Genomic DNA, 18,785 nt, shown 5'->3' with positions numbered 1-18,785 from the left:
TATATTTAAGCTGTAATTTTAAATGAAAATGACATACAATTTTAATTAATTGTAACTGTTTTGTGATGAAATAAAATGTGTGTGTTCGTGCGTGCGTGCGTGTGCGCGCGCGCACGTGTGTAAAGAGAGAGATAAAATAATATAAAATTTCTGTTTTATTTCATTTAGAAATGCTTTATTTTCATATAGTATAGATGCTGTGATATTCATCTGAATCAGTGTATTACTCATTCATTAGTAAAAAATAAACATAATAGATTTATTTGCGTATTAAAATTATGCATTAATTAGTTACTTAACTGTTTTCATTGAAGGAAAAACAGTTTTATAAGTTTTCAACTGTATAACATTAGCAAATTAAATAAATGCTACAAAATATCAGTTAATAGCCACTTCTTGAGCATTTAAAAAAAAAAAAAACATTTTCTGTTCTAGCACCTCCCAATGTGTTGGAAAAGTTATTTATAAAAAAAATTACTGTTGTACTTGGTAGAAGATGTAAAAAATTTTATTCACTGGTTATTCTAGTACAGTTAATCTCCCTTGATATTATAAACATGAATTTCAGCTTCTTGGTTTCGTATTTTATTGTTAAAAAATGTAGCACATGCCAACTTTAAAAAGTAGATTCATGGGACTGGTAATATTTTACAAAACTGTTATATCTTTATATATTTACTTATTTTAAACCATGTTGCAAAATATCATTTTTATTATTTAAAAGCATGGGGTCATTTACCTAAAAATTGTGGATTTAGAAACATCATCCATATTTCAGTTTTTGTTTTCAGTCATTATTATCTTTTAAATTTAATTTGAAATTTTTTAGTCAATTAATTATTCTACTGAAAAATATGTATGAATCTCCCATTTCTATCAAATCTTTATAATTAATATGCTTTGCCATCAGTCAGCTGGTTGCTTATTTGTTTTTATTCTGCAGTTATGATATAATATTTATGTAAGTGTTTTAAAATTATAAATAATAACAACAGAGCATAAACAAATACACTTTAAGTGAAGAGTGTGTTTTTTTTCAGTTACCTTATTTATTTTTACTAATGACATTAACTATGTGGTCATTAGAAGGGACTATATGCCAACAACAAACAGTCATCCATCAAAATGAAAATTGCACTCACCATTAACTATAACAGTCTAAGGGGAAACTTGGTTTATTGAGTTTGGTTTCTGTTGCTGGCATTTTATTTTCATTATACCTTTTTCTATGTTCCACATTCCTAACTTCTGGTACGTTTAAAGTTTATTTAATTATTTATTATTGACACAAAGTTATAAAAAGGTATGTTCATTTTTATGTCTTGATCTTTTTGTGCCTTATGCGTTTTAAAGTACTTTATAAATCATATGTTCAATCATTTATAAATAAAGGGGAAACTAACTATATTACTCCAATGAAAGTAGAAATATTACAGTAATGTAACATGAGCAAGAAATATCACAGTTAAAAACTTGATCCAAATAGTTTCCATTATCAGACACAAGAGTAATAAAAATTTGCAAGACATTATTATGGAGATTTTTATTCTTATTTGAAAAAAGTACAAAACTTGCAAATGTTAATAAATATTTTTTTAAAATATAGCTTCCAAAATTAAAAGTTTTGTTATGGAATCTTTCAGAACCACTACCTTAAAAAATGAGAATTTATATAAAGATAATATTCAAAAAATAAATACATAAAAAGTAGAAAAATAAAGTACATAAAAAGTAAAAATAAGTATTCAGACTAAATTATTGTAGATATAAATTCAGTATTGGACAAATAGTTCTTCTTTAAACAAAGGCTTAAAACTGAACAGTGATATTCTTTTTATCAAAATAGTGTTTATTCTTGAGTATCATGAACGTAGATTCTCAGTGATACACTTGATGGAAATGCAGCAAACAAATAAATGTCTGAACTAAATCTGTCCATGAGATCAAATTTTATTTTTTCTGCTTGGCATCTCAGAGTGTATATCTTATGTAAAATGGATAATTGAGGAATTATCATTGATTTGAATTTTAATCTCTTATGTTATTTTTTTGTTGAATTCTTTCAAAGTCTTTTCATTGGCAATGTCTGTTATAATCCAAAGATTAATGTCGAAATTTAATATAATTTAAATTCCTATAAATTCATTAAAAAGAATAGAAAGAATTTCCTATCAATAAAAAGTAGAAAAAGAGATTAATTATACTTATGTTATTATGCAGTGAAAAGTAAAATAATTATTTTACTTATTATTAAATATAGTTTGAAAAAATAGCCCACTTTACAAGTTTTAGAATTTTCATAAGTAAGATATCATTCATTACATCACAACATATCAAAAGCTTATTGGCCTACTAAATATAACATTTTTCAAGTATTTGTAGTATTTTTTCAAGTATTTTTCAAGTATTTAAATATAACATTGTTTAGTATTCTTGAAATCTTGAGAATCCTACTATCAAAGAATATTTGTCTATATGCGTGTGCGCGCGCGCACACACACGCACACACACATATTTTAATATTCATAATAAATATTTTATTTATTCTTCATATGAGATTTTGACAAAGTTATGATGACAGCAACTGCCATTTATGGTAATAAATATTATAGAATTTAAATATATCAAATATGTTAAAGAATTTTTTAGAGAAAGAGGTTTAAATTTTTTTTAAAAATAAACTGGTTCAGTAATTTTTTACTAAAATTACATTTTGTAGAATTTTGATGGTGAGGGGTAGTGTTCCCAGCCATAATTATAAATCAACTCCAAGACCAGATAAACTTATCAGTTTCATTAATAACAGATTAAGAACATTACGATTGAAGCCTGAATATTTAGTAATGAAATCAATTGATTTTTACTATAAAATTTTAATAAATTTAGAATAGAAATAAAATATTTTTAATCATTAGATTGGTGTATTTAATGTTAGATAAATAATCCTGTATTACATAAAAGGTGCATTAAAGTTTAAATAGGATTGTAGAAAACTATTAAGTTTTAATGAAAAATTAAACAAATTTAAATAAATTTGTCATTAAAATTTTAGTTTTGTATAATTTTTATTATTGACTATCATAAACAAAAGATAAACAAATAGTAAATATTTTATTTAGATCAGTGCATAAGTATTCCTTCTTTATATTATATTCTTTCTTTGAATAAATCATCATCATTATATAAAATACATGAATGGAGTTATTCATTTTTTAATTTTTTATTTATTTATTTATTTAGTGCAATATTTATCTTATTGTGTAAAATATAAATGTGTGCAAAAGGTTCAATATGATGGTGTAGGAAAGTACGAACATTGATTTACAAAATATTTCATCATATTTACAGTTGTTAATCATCGAGGTTTTGTCCCTAACCTAGGGACCTCCTGCTTTTTTTACATCATGTGATAATCCATTTTTACTTGAATTGTTCTTTTTTTGTACATCCTGATTTAGTTTTCTTTTCTTAAGAGAACTGCTTTTCTTTAAAATGCTTATTTTAAATTAGTAAGTAACTATATTTCTGGTGATCTATTTATGTTGTATTAATTTTAAATAATTTAGATACTTAAAAATATTATACTTCTATAAATTAAGTATATAAGATTTTTCTCAAACAGGTGGGAATGTCCTTAGTCCAAGTCCTACTCCCCATATATTCTCCCGTTGGAGTACGAGTAAACTTAATTCAGCAGCTACATCAACATCAACATCTCCTTGTGGTTCTGCTCGCTCTTCATTTAATTATCGTCAACCTTATCTTGGATGGAGATCACAAGAACGTCTGGCTCGACCTCGGACACCAGCTGAAAGACTTGCTGCTGGTATACTTCCACAAAAACAGGTAGGTGTTTACTGATGTATTCTTTTGTTATTAAAATTTTGTTTATTTGTTAATACTGTTTTACAATCAGGTGAATTTTCAATGACTAAAAGGAATCTCAGATAAAAGAGTGTAATTATATAAGGTGCGACAGTAAAGTAATGAGACTGATTTTTCTTTGCAAGATGTGGCAACCCTGCAGCTTGCGTAGGCACACCATCTTTGACCTTGGTCTATAAGCTACTTCTAGTCCAAGCGGCACATTGATGCAACTGCTCAGTCGTGAGTTGTGCTGTAATAGGTGAACACGTGTTTGTGTCTCTTGTCACAGAAATTAAACCGCAAAATATTGTGCAACGGTATGCCATTTCTTTTTGTGTTAAATTGGGTGAAAACGCGACGACAACTTACGGTAAGCTTCAGAAGGCTTTTGGAGAGGAGGTTATGTCAAGAGCTCAAGTTTTTCGGTGGCATAACATTTTTAGTGAAGGCAGAACGAATGTTGAAGATGAAGACCGCAGTGGACGACCATCAACCTCACGGACAGATGTCAACTTGACCAGGGTGTGTGAAATCATACGATCTGATCGAAGATTATCCGTGAAAATGATTGCAGAAAACTCAACATCAATCGAGAAACGGTTCGTCTAATATTAACTGAAGATCTTGGTATGAGAAAGATTTGTGCAAAAATGGTCCCCAAAAATCTCACACAACAACTGCGAGAAGCACGGAAAAATGTGGCAGCCGATCTGTTAGAGCAAACGGAAGTCAATCCAGATTTGTTGAGCCGTGTTATCACTGGTGATGAAGTTGGTTTTTTCAATACGATCCAGAGACAAAACGCCAAAGTTTGCAATGGTGCTCAAGGGAATCACACAGACTAAAAAAAGCTCGCATGTCAAAGTCAAAAGTGAAATGCACGCTTGAGTGCTTCTTAGATTCCAAGGGAATTGTTCATAAAGAGTGGGTGCCTCCTGGACAAACAGTTAACCAATATTTCTACAAAGAAATTTTAGAAAGACTTCGTAAACGAGTTCTTCGTGTCCGTGCCAACATTGCTGATAATTGGATTCTGCATCACGATAATGCGGCATCCCATACTGCTCTGTCAGTACAGCAATTTTTAACCTCAAAACAAATTTTAGTACTACCACAGCCACCTTATTCACCAGATATCACTCCGTGTAACTTTTTTCTATTTCTAAGAGTCAAAATGGTGGTCAAGGGACACCATTTTCAAACAACACAAGATGTCCAAAAAGCTGTAACGAGGGTCTTGGGAGGATATTACAAAAGATGAGTTCCAGAAATGTTACCATCAATGGCAGAAGCGCTGGAATAAGTGTGTCCAATCAGAAGGGAACTACTTTGAAGGAGACAACACTAAACATGACTAAAACGGTAAGCAACATTTTTTTTCACATCAGTCTCATTACTTTATTGTCGCACCTCGTATGTTTAATACAAATCAGAAAAAATATTCATTGTTTTTTTGCCCTTATGCAATTGTGGGTGGAGTAAAATTTTGTCTCAATTTGTAAAATCAACTGAGTTTTAATTAATAGCTGGAGGTGGTTCATGCCATCTGAATTTGTAGAAATTTTCATATCTGTCAATTTTCAGAATAAGAATCATAAGGAATCAAATTAAAAGAATATGGTGGTAGCTATTCAGTTTTCCCTTGGTATTCTATGGATTCAAGTAAAATTTGAATGGCTTAGTCTAGCAAGTAGTGAGAAAGTGGGTCATCTTTCTGTCAGACATTGTAATGACCAATATCAAACACAGATTGGATTTACAACTCTGAAATAATATCTTATAACATCTCAAGGTATGAGATATTATGCTTCTGTTGAAGGAATAAGTCTCAATACTTTCTTTTTTTGTGATCCTACTTCAGTACATGAACACCAGGTATAAACAGATGAATATATACAATTTTGATCGTTTAGTTGGCCATTCCTTTTAACCGTATCATCAAACCACAGAAATGAGAACTGCACAATGTAAATAAACTCCTCCATTCCATCTTCAGTAAAGATCATCTTCATGAGAAATCTTAGCTAATAACACTTAAAATTCAATTCTTTTACAGTCTTTCGTAAACTTATGTTTACAATTCTAAGAGAAGTCTTTCTGCGTCACATATTTGAATGCTCTTTACTAGTAATGTCTTCACAAATTGTTTGATTTTTATAGTGAAGTTAGTTCTGGCTTATCTAATCATGGAACATCTCTAACAATTCCACCTTTTCAAATTTTATGTTCAGTTTATGTAAGTTTTTGATAGATTGATAGTGGTGAATTATGAAATATTACTTGAAATTGTTTATGGAGTGCAGCAGTATTCTTATTTTTTTATTTCTGCTAAAGCATCAATATCTGTTTATTATTCTTTGATACAGTTAGAAAAGTAAACTAAATAATTTCAGTTTATTACTTAAAATAGTAATTATAGTAACGGTATCATATGATTATTATCAACTGCAAAACTAAAATTTCTCACCTGTTAGAATGTTACAGAATTTAAATCTATATGCAGGGGAAACAGATTTTTAGACCATTTTGTACATATTAATTTTACCTAATTTTAATGTCTCTGAGTATTGAATGATTATAAGTTATTTATTGTTTTATTTTTTTTTTAGGCTCAGAATACACCAAATTTGAATGAAGTTAGAACATCAATTAAAGAAGTAACATCAGCTATTGTTCATTATGTATCTGGTACTACACGCACAGCTGGTGACTCACTGGATAGATTATCACCAGCATTGAATCGCTTGGATAGGGACAGAGATAATAGTTCTTCAAGGTAAAACTTTTTACATAATTAAAATTATTTATTTATTTTATTTACTGTGTATAGTAAGGCACTTGTAATATTATAACACAGATAGTTATCTTAATGTTTCACATCTCATTTGTGTCAAAAGTAAACTTTAAATTTAATTTTAGTTTTATTCAAAATTAAATTAATAAATAGTATTTCACTCTGTGTAATATTATACCTTATAATTTCATTGAATAATATTTTATACACTGAAAAATAATTAATTTTTATACAATGAGAAATGTACCATTATTAAATACATTTTTAAAGTAAAGGTCTTATTGATTGAAGTCTAAGTTTTAAAAATTAGTTTTGTTTCCCTCAATTTTTTTTTCTAATTAATTAATCCTAACTGTTTCTTTTACACTAAATCGATTGATTTAGATTCAAATTGGCTGTTGATCTTGTCATAACACAAGTTTTCTTCAACTTCTATCATTACAGGTGACCATAAAGATTCAGTGGTATACAAGGTATATTCAAAAAAGACTGAATTTGTATAACAAAAACTTTAAGTATTTACAATTTTATATAAGCTTGTGCTCTTGAAAGTAATCCTTGTTTCTAGCAATACACTGTTTCCAAGATTTCTTTCATTTCTAAAACATTTCCTGTTTTATTGTATTTTCCTTAATTTTTTTTATGATTTGAAAACTACATCCTTTCAAAGTAGTATATTTCAACTTAGGTAAAAAGGAAATGTTTGCTGGGGCCAATTCTGGAGACTTGTAAGTACAGTGATTTAATCTGGGATCAAGTCAGGTGAGGCACAATTGTTTCATGTTTTACCAGATAACAATAGATAAGAAGTCACATGTAAACTAGTACATTTTCATGGGGCAACATCCAATGCTGATATTCTCACAACTAAGGCTATTTCTGCATATAACATTCCTCAAACACTGTAAAACTTGCACATAAACACTCTTTTTTTACTGACTGACCACGTGGAAGAAATTCAATAAATTGATCTTTCTAAAATAAAAAAAAACCACCATCACCTTCATGTGGCTTTTTTTGGTTGGGGTGATCCTTCCACATTCACTATGATGATTGCATTTTGGTTTTCACATCATAGCCATAAATCCCAGTTTTATCTCTTATTATGTCTTTTTTCAAAAAGTTTACATCAGCACTGGCATGATCAAAAAGGTATTGACTGTTGTTAACATGGTTCTCTTTCTGATCATCAGTCAGCAATATCTCTGTCCAATTTAAGTTTGCATGTGATTTGTGAGGCATGTAAAGTTTTTCTGTTGGTATGTGGCATGATCCTATTCTGATGCCCACTTCTCAGCAAACTCTCAGACAGTTAAGCAGTGTTTGTTGACATAGAAAGTCATCCAGGTCTGGGATCTCCATCTTTTCTTTTCTTTTTCCTGTTTAGCCTCTGATAATTACCTTTCAGATAATACTTCAGAGGATGAATAAGGATGACATGTATGGGTATAAATGAAGGGTAGTCTTGTACAGTCTCAGTTCGACCATTCCTGAAATGTGTGGTTAATTGAAACCCAGCCACCAAAAAACACGGTATCCACAATCTAGTATTCAAATCCATGTAAAAATAAGTGACTTTACTAGGACTTGAATACTGGAACTCTCGACTTCCAAATCCGCTGATTTGGGAAGATGCATTCACCACTAGACCAACCCGGTGAGTTGGGATCTCCATCTGTTGATGTTCTACTGCCTTTAAATGACTGAACCATTCATATCACTACAATTTGCTTACACAGTCTTTCCCAAATGGTTGCTGAAGTATTTTAAATGCCTCTGAGAATGTATCACCCAAGTTTGAAGTGGAAATACCACAAATGTTGTTCTTCGAGATCTTTCATTTTCTTTTTGCTAAAAATCTGACAAGAGGATAGTGTGCATTTTTATTCCAATTGTTGCCATAAACTAAATATTTTTCCTTTAAAGCTATTTATTTTAATTTAATTTAGCATAAAAAATTGATTAATATAAAGCTTGAATTTATTAAACCTTGTATATATATATATACATGGTATACTATATTAAGCTCATATATATACAAGGTGTGTGAGAAAAGTAATGAGATTGATAACACTGCAAGCGATCTGGCAACGCAGTGCCTACCAGTCTGTGTTAGACCGGTTTGTTCATCCCTTTCACATGTTCAGTATAAGTTTCAACACTGTTCAGCCAATACATTATTTTTCACAGCGCCATCAGTGAAGTTGTTTTTGTTGTGTGTTATGAAAATGGAGCATCGGAATTTAGAGCAACATTGCGCAATCAAGTTTTGTGTTAAACTTGGGAAATCCATGAGTGCGACCTTTGAAAAGTTGAAACGGGCCTATGGGGAACATTGCTTATCAAGAGCACAAGTTTTCCGCTCGTACAAATCTTTTTTGGAAGGCCGAGAACACGTTGAAGATCAACCTCACTCAAGGAGACCTTCAACTTCAAAATCTGATAAAAGTTGAGCGTGTGAGATCAGACCGTCGTTTAACAATAAGGATGATGAGTGAACAGTTAAATTTAAACACTTTCACCGTACATCAAATTTTGACAGACGATTTGGACATGCAAAATTGGTGCTGAAAAACCTCACAATGGAATAGAAGGATAATCAAAGAGAGGTGTGCGTTGATCTTCTTGAGAGGATTGACAATGACCAAGAATTCTTCAATTATGTGATCATAGGTGATGAATCCTGGATATTTGAGTACGATCCTGAAACAAAGCGGCAAAGCAAAGAGTGGCATACTCCATCATCTTCTCAACTGAAAAAATGTCGAATGAGCAAATCAACGATCAAAACCCTGGTGATTTTCTTTTTTGACAGTAGGGGTATCGTGCATAAAGAATTTGTTCCTCCAGGACAAACCGTCAACCAAGTGTTTTACAAAGGTATCCTTGAAAGGCTCAGGAAAAGAATGATTCGCTGAGACTAGACATTGCAGACAAGTAGATGCTTCATCATGACAATGCCTCGTGTCACACGGCCATTCCCATCAGGGAATTTTTGACCTCAAAACGCATTCCTACGGTTCCTCAACCCCCCTATTTACCTGATTTGAGTCCTTGTGAATTTTTCCATTTCCCAAAATTGAAACATGTCTTAAAATTGAAACATGTTTAGAACTCTGGAGTACATTCAAACTGTGACCGACCAGTTAAAGCTTTCCAACGCTCCCACCAGGAGTGGGAACAACAACTCCGCCAGTGTATAGCTGCCCAAGGGAACTACTTTGAAGGAGATAATATTGTTGTTTGAAAAAAATAAAAACCTTGGTAAGAAAAAAGTCAGTCTCATTACTTTTCTCACACACCAATTATATATATATATATATATATAATTACAAGTGGGCGGGTGTATATGCCCATATAATTACAATCTTGGTTAAAAAATATTTTACTCAACTATCTTTATTTATATATATGTGTTTTGTGTTGGCCTCCATTTGCCTTTATATTGTTCAACCTACAATTTTGAAATTCCATTAGAAAACTTTTACAGAAATGAAAATCCCTAAAAACGTAATTCTTATAAATTTTTTCTGTGAATGCGAATATGATATTGGACACAGTTATCACTGCTTACTAATTCTGGGAATAGCATCTCCCAATCCTAAAAATTGGAATTCTATACAATTTGTCTCTTAGTCTCAACCTGTCAATTTGAAATTATTTATTTTTAAGTTAATAAAGTTTAATAATTAACTTATCTGTTAGTTTGTCATTTTATGTAACTTTCTTACTACTTAGATAAATAAATTATTTATTATTTAATTTCAAAAATTTTGCAGGTAAGTGCTATTTATCAATTTTCATTTTATATTTGCCATTGGATATTTTAAGGAAAATGCTCTATTTTGGAAAACTATTGAGAAATTTTTAAAAACCCTTTTTTCAGTAGGTTTGTTCAATTTTGAAGTTTCTGGTTTCAGAAGCTCAGGTGGATGTGATATTAATTTAACCAATGAAAGGTACTTTTAAATTTTATAATACATAGATTATAAAAATTGTAAGATGTGTTTGGTAACTTTTTATTAAACTTATTGGGGGAGGGGATTAAATAAATATACTTTTTTTGTTCACTGTAGTAAATATTTTTTATTTTATTTTACAGATCAGCATCTCCACGTGGTAGCACAGGTCGATTATGCTGGTTAGAAAGTTCTTTTGTTGGCAGCCGTCCCTTGGAAGTTCCGGAAACACCTGTGGGTCCACCACAAGGATCACATAATAGAGGTCATGACCTTTATTTGGATCTTACCAACAGCACACAATTACAGCGGCCACAGCTCAATGGTGAGTTGTTATTATCGTGAATGTATTTAAATGATGATTAAATTATCCTGGGAAACAACATGTAAGTAATAGTAGTGCTGCTAATCTGCTAGATGGAATATGAACTGAAATTTGATGTATAGTTTTCTCATCACTATAATTTATGTATGTAAAAAAAAAACTTCTTTTTTTTTTTAAACTGTCAGACTTCTAAGATAGTTATAAACTAAGATTGTATTGACTGAAATTGTTTGACTTTTTTCTTCTAGATATATATTCTTATCAAAAAATGAATTCAAAATACTGACTTCGATGCTAAAGAATTTATACTACTGCATTAATAAAATAATTTTGTGACGTATGACAGGGTTCTTTAATTTCAAAATATATAATTTATTAATTAGTGTAGTTAATTAAAATTTTAGATTATTGTGATGAGAATTTAAATAAATTATGTAAATTTTATTTTTGTAAGTTTTATTATTATTTTACTTTGTTTATATAATTATTTTATTTGTGACTTGTTTTTGCGATATCTTTATTAAATCGCTTATTTTTATTGCTAATGCTAGATAGCATTTTTTTGTATTATTTTTATTGTAAATAGTTTTTTTTAATTTAATTCCGTTTCTTTTTTTTGTAATAATTTAATGTACTCCGGTATATATTTTATTTTGTATATTTGTGTATGAAATGATTTGATTGATTTTTTATGTTTTAAACAATAATGTTAATAAAAAAAATATTCAAAATTTAATTTTTGTATTACATTAATGGAAGGTGTGGTATTTTATTACTTATGTATTTTTACATTTTATTTTTTTCTTGTATCTTTACCTGTATGTAGTGGCGTAACTAGTATGGAACAATATATTATAAATATTTCTTAAATAACTACATATTTTTATATTTAGCAGTACTAAAAGATTATGTTATCATTTATGCAGACTTAATTGCCCCCTGTACCTCATACCTTCTATTTTCTATAATTCTTTTTTTTTTGCTTCTTTGTAAACGTGAATAAATATAAAGTATTCCTTAATAAAGTATTCCTTAAGTTGTATAACCTAAATTATACAACTTAACAATTACAATACATATAATTATTATAATCTCAAATGAAGAATACTTCAGATAAAAAAAGAAAAATCTTATCATTAATAAAATATTATAAATTAAAAGCTTTTCAGTAGAACAAATGTAATAAACAATTTCTTTTTTTTTTTATTCAAATGTATGGCAATTTATCAGAATCATAAAATTTTCAATATTAAACCAATATATGAATAATTATATGCTAAATACTCACAGGTTTATTATTACTAATTTTTCTTTTGCAATAATGAAATTAATCAAATAACATATATAAATAAATGTTATCATCATCATTATAAATAAAATATCAATATACTTGTAATTGTGTGTAATCCCAGTGACATTCATTGTATGAAAAATCAAATAATGGAGAATTTTAAAATTATTATGCCAAACCTAATAAATAATTTAATGATGAAAATATTTATACAATCGAACCTCTATATACTGAACTTGAAGGCTCCTAGAAAAAAATTTGATATATAAATTTTGATTTACAGTAATACATATTGCAAAATTTTCATCATTTTCTTACTAAAAACAATTACGTATAGTTAATTTTTTAGGGTTAAAGAAAACGGAAGAATTAAACTATGAAAGAAATTTATTTAAAAAAATGTAAAAATATATATGTAATTTACACATTTGCTTACAGTGTTCTAAAAAGTTCATATGCAAAAAACTAAACGAAATGTTTACTTACTTTCAGACAAAGTTGTCCCTAATGTCTTCTTAAACAAAATCTTTTGGTGAAGCTGGTTAAAAATAATGTTAAATTTTATTCAGTGGTAAAAATTTCTTCAGGAACATTAGGAATAATCTCAAGTCGACATGGCTTGAAAAAATTGCTCAAATTCAATACCTTCAAATATTTGTCTTAATGAAACGAGTTGTTCCCATGCTTCTTTTGCAATTTTAATATATGTTTGTTATCTTCTGTTTTTTCTTGATTTTCTAAAGAGGTTTCTTCTACAAATCCAGCTTTAGCAAAGCAGTTTTTTATTACAGTGGTTAAGACATCATCCTCCCATACTTTTGCTAATGTGCTTAAACATAATCAAACATTTAAACATTTTTCTGTAGATTCATGATTTTCAAATGCAACACTTGATAGTTTGTTTTTGATAATGAACTTTCAAATTTTTAATTAATTCTTGGTCCAAGGTTTGTAATCTAGTAGTTGTATTAGGTGGGAAGAAAAAAGCTTAACTTAGTTAATTTTCGTTCAACTAAACTAGGACAGCTGGACAGTTGTACACAAAAAGAAGCATTCTTCTTTCTTCTTTGATCATCTGTTTATCAAAGTTAGTTACGCTCATCTCAAAAATTTCTCCAGTCATCCATGATTTTTTGTTAAAATTGTAGTCAACTTCAAGTAATTTCACGCATATGAAACAATTCGGCTGTTTACTTTTTCCTGTCCAAGGTTAATTTCTCCTTACCAGTCATGTTCGCACAAATGACAACCATGACTTGATCCTTAGTATGCTTTCCTCCAAAACATTTATCGTCTTTGAAAGTAAAAGTTTTATTGGACAAACATTTCAAAAAAAGCACCACTTTTATCCACGTTTAACATATTGTTGAGCTCATATTCTTTTAAAATGGTTTTCAGAAATATGTTTTGCCATTGAGAAGATTGCGTGCCCAAAACAGTAGCACTTTCACCCAGTATTACCTTTCCTTGAATGCCATGTTGTTTTTTTGAATTTATCGAGTCATCCAGAACTGGCTTGGAAGTTGAAAATTCCCAAATTTGAAGCACATTCAGTCAACTTATCCTTAATGAGCAGCCCAGTCACAGACATGTTCCTGATTTGTATGATTTTTACCTATTTCAATACTGATTCATTAATCTTGTCAAATTTCAAGGATTTAAATAGTCTCCGATCTCCTTCAACAAAGGTTTAAATAGCCGAATCATGATTTTTTCAAAATTGTTGATACTGTACTTGACAAAATTTCATACTTTTTACCACGTCTTTATTTTATATACTCTTTTATTATGCTGAATGTCTTTTTCATATTTAAAGGTGTCTGTGTAGGTGCCATATTCTATAAGAAATCTAAAGTTAAACTGAATTTAAAGTAAAAATCTCTTTCCAAGTTAGGAAAGAAATTCAAAGAACAGAAGCTATGAATAACATATGAGCCCACCAGAAAGTGTGTATTGCTTTTTCATAAATAACCTTCTGAACTTCTGTGAATTTTTATTGCAGTAAGAATTGGTGAAACAGCTTTTTTCTTATTTAATTTCAATATGAATGTTTGATTGTACTTCCTATTATCTAGGTTTTGTATGTACTAAAAGAAAATTCTCAATAAAAACAAAAGCAAAAAATACAAATACAACTTTTTTATAATTATGATTGCCATGCTGGCCTTTGTGGTGAAGTGGTAGCATCTCTGCATTTTGTCCAGATGGAATGAAAGGGAAGGTTTTGGTTTCAAATCCTAGTTAGGATTGAGATTTTTCATAAGCTACAAAGACTATATATCATCATAAACTAATTATGATTAGACATACATCTGCTTTTGGTTAGAAAATAAAAAAAATAAATTATCATTGTTATTATTATTAAAACATTATTATTTTTGAATTTAAAAGTATTTTAACAGTCACCATGTTATAATAATAAGTAGAATTTTAGCAAAATTTCATTGTAAAAATTAGTCATGTTTTGTTTTATTTCAATTTTTTTTAACAATTAAATTTTTATTTTTTTAAAGAATATCCACTAAGAACTGCTTATTATATTATTATAGAAATATATTTGTAACAGCTATATGTTTTTATATTTAATGGTAAAATTTTAGTTTTCTTTCATTACTATGCTAAAGGTATTATAGCATTATTAACCAGTATGAATTATACTTTATTAAAAATATAGTTAGGATTGCTAAAAAACATTATAATTATTTTCAAGGGGGTGTTACCACTGCTAGTTGTGCCACTGCTTTTATATTATTCATTGATTTTAGCAAGAAATAGAGAATTAGTCTTAATTTTGTTTTGTTCCAATTTTCTTTTTTTTTTTTGTTTTTATTAATAATTATTAAAAATCTGGCACTTTCTTACTATTAATTTGTTATGTTTGTTTATTAAAAAAATTTACTGTTGTAAGACTGATAGTGTTTGCAATATGTTATGGTATATAAAAGTAAATATGAGTTGTGGTATGCATATGTGTTTATTTTAACATAAAAGATATATATGTATTATGATTAGTTGATTGAAATGTGTTTGTTACAAAATTATGAATTAATTAATTTAATTACACTTTATATTTATTACATGCAATCAATGAAAAGCAACATCGTCGTTATAGTTGTTTGATTTTTTAAGGTTATGTTAGTTTATTAACATTTATTTTCATTTTTGATGATTTAATTAATCAAATTTTATAAAAAATAAATTATAAATTTTCTTTTGTTTTAATAAATTGTAATTTAAATTTATTTTTTATTTACATCCTTTTTTAAAAGTTATTTTTATTACAGAATTGTATAGTTTTATTATATGATTTAACAGCTATATAAAATCAATATATAATTTTTTTTCTTTGAAACATTTTTCAAAATTATTTTTAGAGATATATCACAGACTTTTTCATTCAGCTTGTTACATGTTTGATTGGTACCATACACATAAATACATATCACATTTTAAAATAAATTATGTTGATTAAAATGTGATGTGATTTCATTTTATTACTAGCACTGTCTGTTCATATGTATAGTTCCATGATACATTTTAACATGGCAGTGATAATATAGCCGAGTGTTTGTTAATTAAATGTTGTTTTGCTTCAAATTTAAGATGCACTGATTTTATATTAAATTTACAAAACAAAGCAGAAAAATTAGTGAAAAATAGAAATAAGTATTAAAAAACAATTCATCTTCATCAGTGCTGTTATTTTTTAAAGGAAATCATTTTCGCAGATATCATTTATGAAATATAATTATCACCTTCTGTGCATGATAAACAATAATATAAGAATAAATGTAAATCATATGTTGTATTTTTTCTAAATTTTCATTCATTTTAATTCAAGGGATTAACTACAATAATTTATTTTTAAAGTCAACTGTTTTTATGTAATTTTACTGTGGATGAGTTTGTTAATTCTCCAGTTTACAACTACAATTTATTCCCAGAAAATAACTTTTTACAGAACTTTTTTTAATTGAAAAATACTTTTTTAATATTTATTTGGAAAATACTTTGATTTTATTTCTAGCAAAACAAAGATTAAAATTTTGATTCATCCTTTAATTGAGAAAAGTGATACGTTTATATCTTGTGCACGATGTAATTTAAAAAACCTTTTGATTGTTAATACCATCAGGAATTGCTTTATTTATTAAATTTTTTTATTGTCTATTTCTCTTCAAAATTAGATTGGTTCATATAAGATTTCTGTAAGCTAATTTCCCCTTGGTTACTGTTTATGGAGAATTTTAGCCCGCAATAACACTTAAAGTTTTAAGGTAAATATTTGACAATATTTTTATTACTTATTTCGTATCATGTGCACTAAATCTTTGAACATTTTATTTTTGTTTGAAAAAGCAAAACAGATTTCTAAATAAAAACAGGATAAATTCTTTCTTGTAATATTAAAATTTGAATATCTTTACCTGAGGGATGGATGGATTTGAATTTCTAAATTTTGGGAAAACATTAAAAAGAACCAACTTGTAATTTTAATAGAAATTATTATTATAAGATTATGTTTTTCCCCTAATGAAGTGAGTTTTTTTTTGTTTTTAAAGATACCTTATTCCACATTTTTAAATGTAGTTCATTTTCTAAGTCATATATTTTTATATTTAATTCTCTTTTGGAATCTGAAACCTGAAAACATTAAAGAATACATCTAAAACTTGAAGCAATGTAGTGACATTCAGTGTATATAATTTTTTTTTAATTTTATTCCAACTTTGGTACCAGTCAGTACTCTTAAAATTCAATATAATATAATAAATATAATAATTAGTAGTGCACTTTTTTTATATTTTAATATAATAATATCGCATCATGGACTTTGCTGAAGTGGTTTAAGCATTAGCCCCTCAATCGGAAGGTTGATTGTTAAAGTCCTGGCTGAACCAGTTATGTTTTAACAAAAATGGATCTTTGATAATGTCCCAGAATAATACATCCTGCTGTAGTGATCCAAGTAAAATAACAAATATAAGTATATACATAACATAAACAAGGGATGCAGCTGACTACAGGCCCCAAATCAAGAAAGCCATAGTGTTAACCTCCAAAAAAATCTTACAAATCATTTATTGTAGTATCATATAATTTAAATTTAAGCAAGTAATTCATAGTTTTCAAGGATCTATGACATACTACTAGAAACAATTCATTTATTTATTTTTCATAATCTAAAACTTTGTTTTCCCACTTCATCCACTTATTATACTTTTTATGTAGTTGTTCTTTAATTTGTTCTTCATCTAACTATATTTTTAGTAATATTTCATTCCTCATTCATTCTAGATATTTTGATAAAAAAACATTTCTTCTATTTGGTAACTTCCCTGATTATTAACATAAATAATTCTTGTAATTTGCCCAATTCAGAGTTTTCTCTTATTATTATGTTGGTTATATTCTTAACTCATTCTGGTCAGTATGTTTTCTATACTGAACTCTTTTTAATTACTTGTTCTTTTTCTCTGTATTTGATAATACTCATTTCATATTTGTATAAAACTGTTGAAAGAATAATAGTTACACTTCTGACTTACCAGTGAGTGATTATGATTTAAAATTTTACATCATAGTCCACAACTTATTACATTTTTTTTTTAAATTTGAGAAAAATATTTGTAACTGTAACAAGAAGGAAACATTTATACAAGTAGGATTAATCTATATTTAATCCAAATGAATGGATCTTTGAAACTTCCATCAATTATTTTTACTATCCACACAAATTTCCTTGCTATGAGTTAAATAGTACGAGTATTTATACAGTTTATTGCATTTACAGTGCATTGTTTCACTGTAAAAAAGAATATATTAATCTGCTGTTTTACACTATCTGTCCAATTGTATGGTTGTCATACATGTAAAGCATTTGATTTACTAGAGGCTCCAATCAGATTTGTTTTCTCTGACACTAGTGACATGTTCACTATAAAGCTAGTTCCTATGGTGAACAGAATGAAGGTGTCATTTATAGAGCTGAATATCACCTTGGCATGTTGATAACCAAGTATATATTTGGCTTGGTGAAGAAAATATTAAAAAAAAAAACACTTCACTCCTCACATTCTCTAGTAAGTCTAGTATGGGATGTTTATTATTCTTAAAGATGACTCTGAATTTTGGGAGTGACTTATAAATCATGTCAGGTTACCTTCAACCGTTTTGATTATGCCATTTAAAATACAACTTAGCATAATATTCTGAATACGATGCACAGGCATTATCATTACATTCACTCAAGAACAAGTTAAGATTATATATCTTATTTTGTATTCTCATTCAGAATTATTTTGCCACTTAGAAAAATGTTTATTTTTATTTATTATTTTTTTAATTTTTTATTGGTGGATATTAAAAAAAATTGTTTTTACAAAATTTATTCCAATTTTTAATTTTTTTATTTTCTGGCACATTTTCTTTTAGTAGGTCCTTATTATTAATAAAATTATACCGTTTGTATATTAAATTAACTGTATGTAAATATATTTAATTAATTGTGTTTATTATAATTAATTGATATTATGTATATATAATAAT

At 28.1% G+C, this 18,785-nt stretch overlaps 1 protein-coding gene across 1 annotated transcript in view; it reads left to right on the top strand.

Annotated features, from left to right (window-relative positions):
* Positions 1 to 18,785, top strand: part of LOC142328395 (uncharacterized) — an 885,003-nt gene that overhangs the window by 835,018 nt on the left and 31,200 nt on the right. The window contains exons 6-8 of the mRNA XM_075372101.1: positions 3,623 to 3,846; positions 6,477 to 6,643; positions 10,764 to 10,961. Of these exons, the coding sequence (XP_075228216.1) occupies positions 3,623 to 3,846; positions 6,477 to 6,643; positions 10,764 to 10,961 (589 nt within the window). The remainder of the gene's footprint in view (positions 1 to 3,622; positions 3,847 to 6,476; positions 6,644 to 10,763; positions 10,962 to 18,785) is intronic.

Source organism: Lycorma delicatula, chromosome 7 (assembly GCF_047948215.1).
Source record: "Lycorma delicatula isolate Av1 chromosome 7, ASM4794821v1, whole genome shotgun sequence".
In the NCBI taxonomy this organism is placed as follows: Eukaryota; Metazoa; Arthropoda; class Insecta; order Hemiptera; family Fulgoridae; genus Lycorma; species Lycorma delicatula.
Note: the sequence above shows the minus strand (reverse complement) of the source record. Positions and strands in the feature narration are given on the sequence as shown.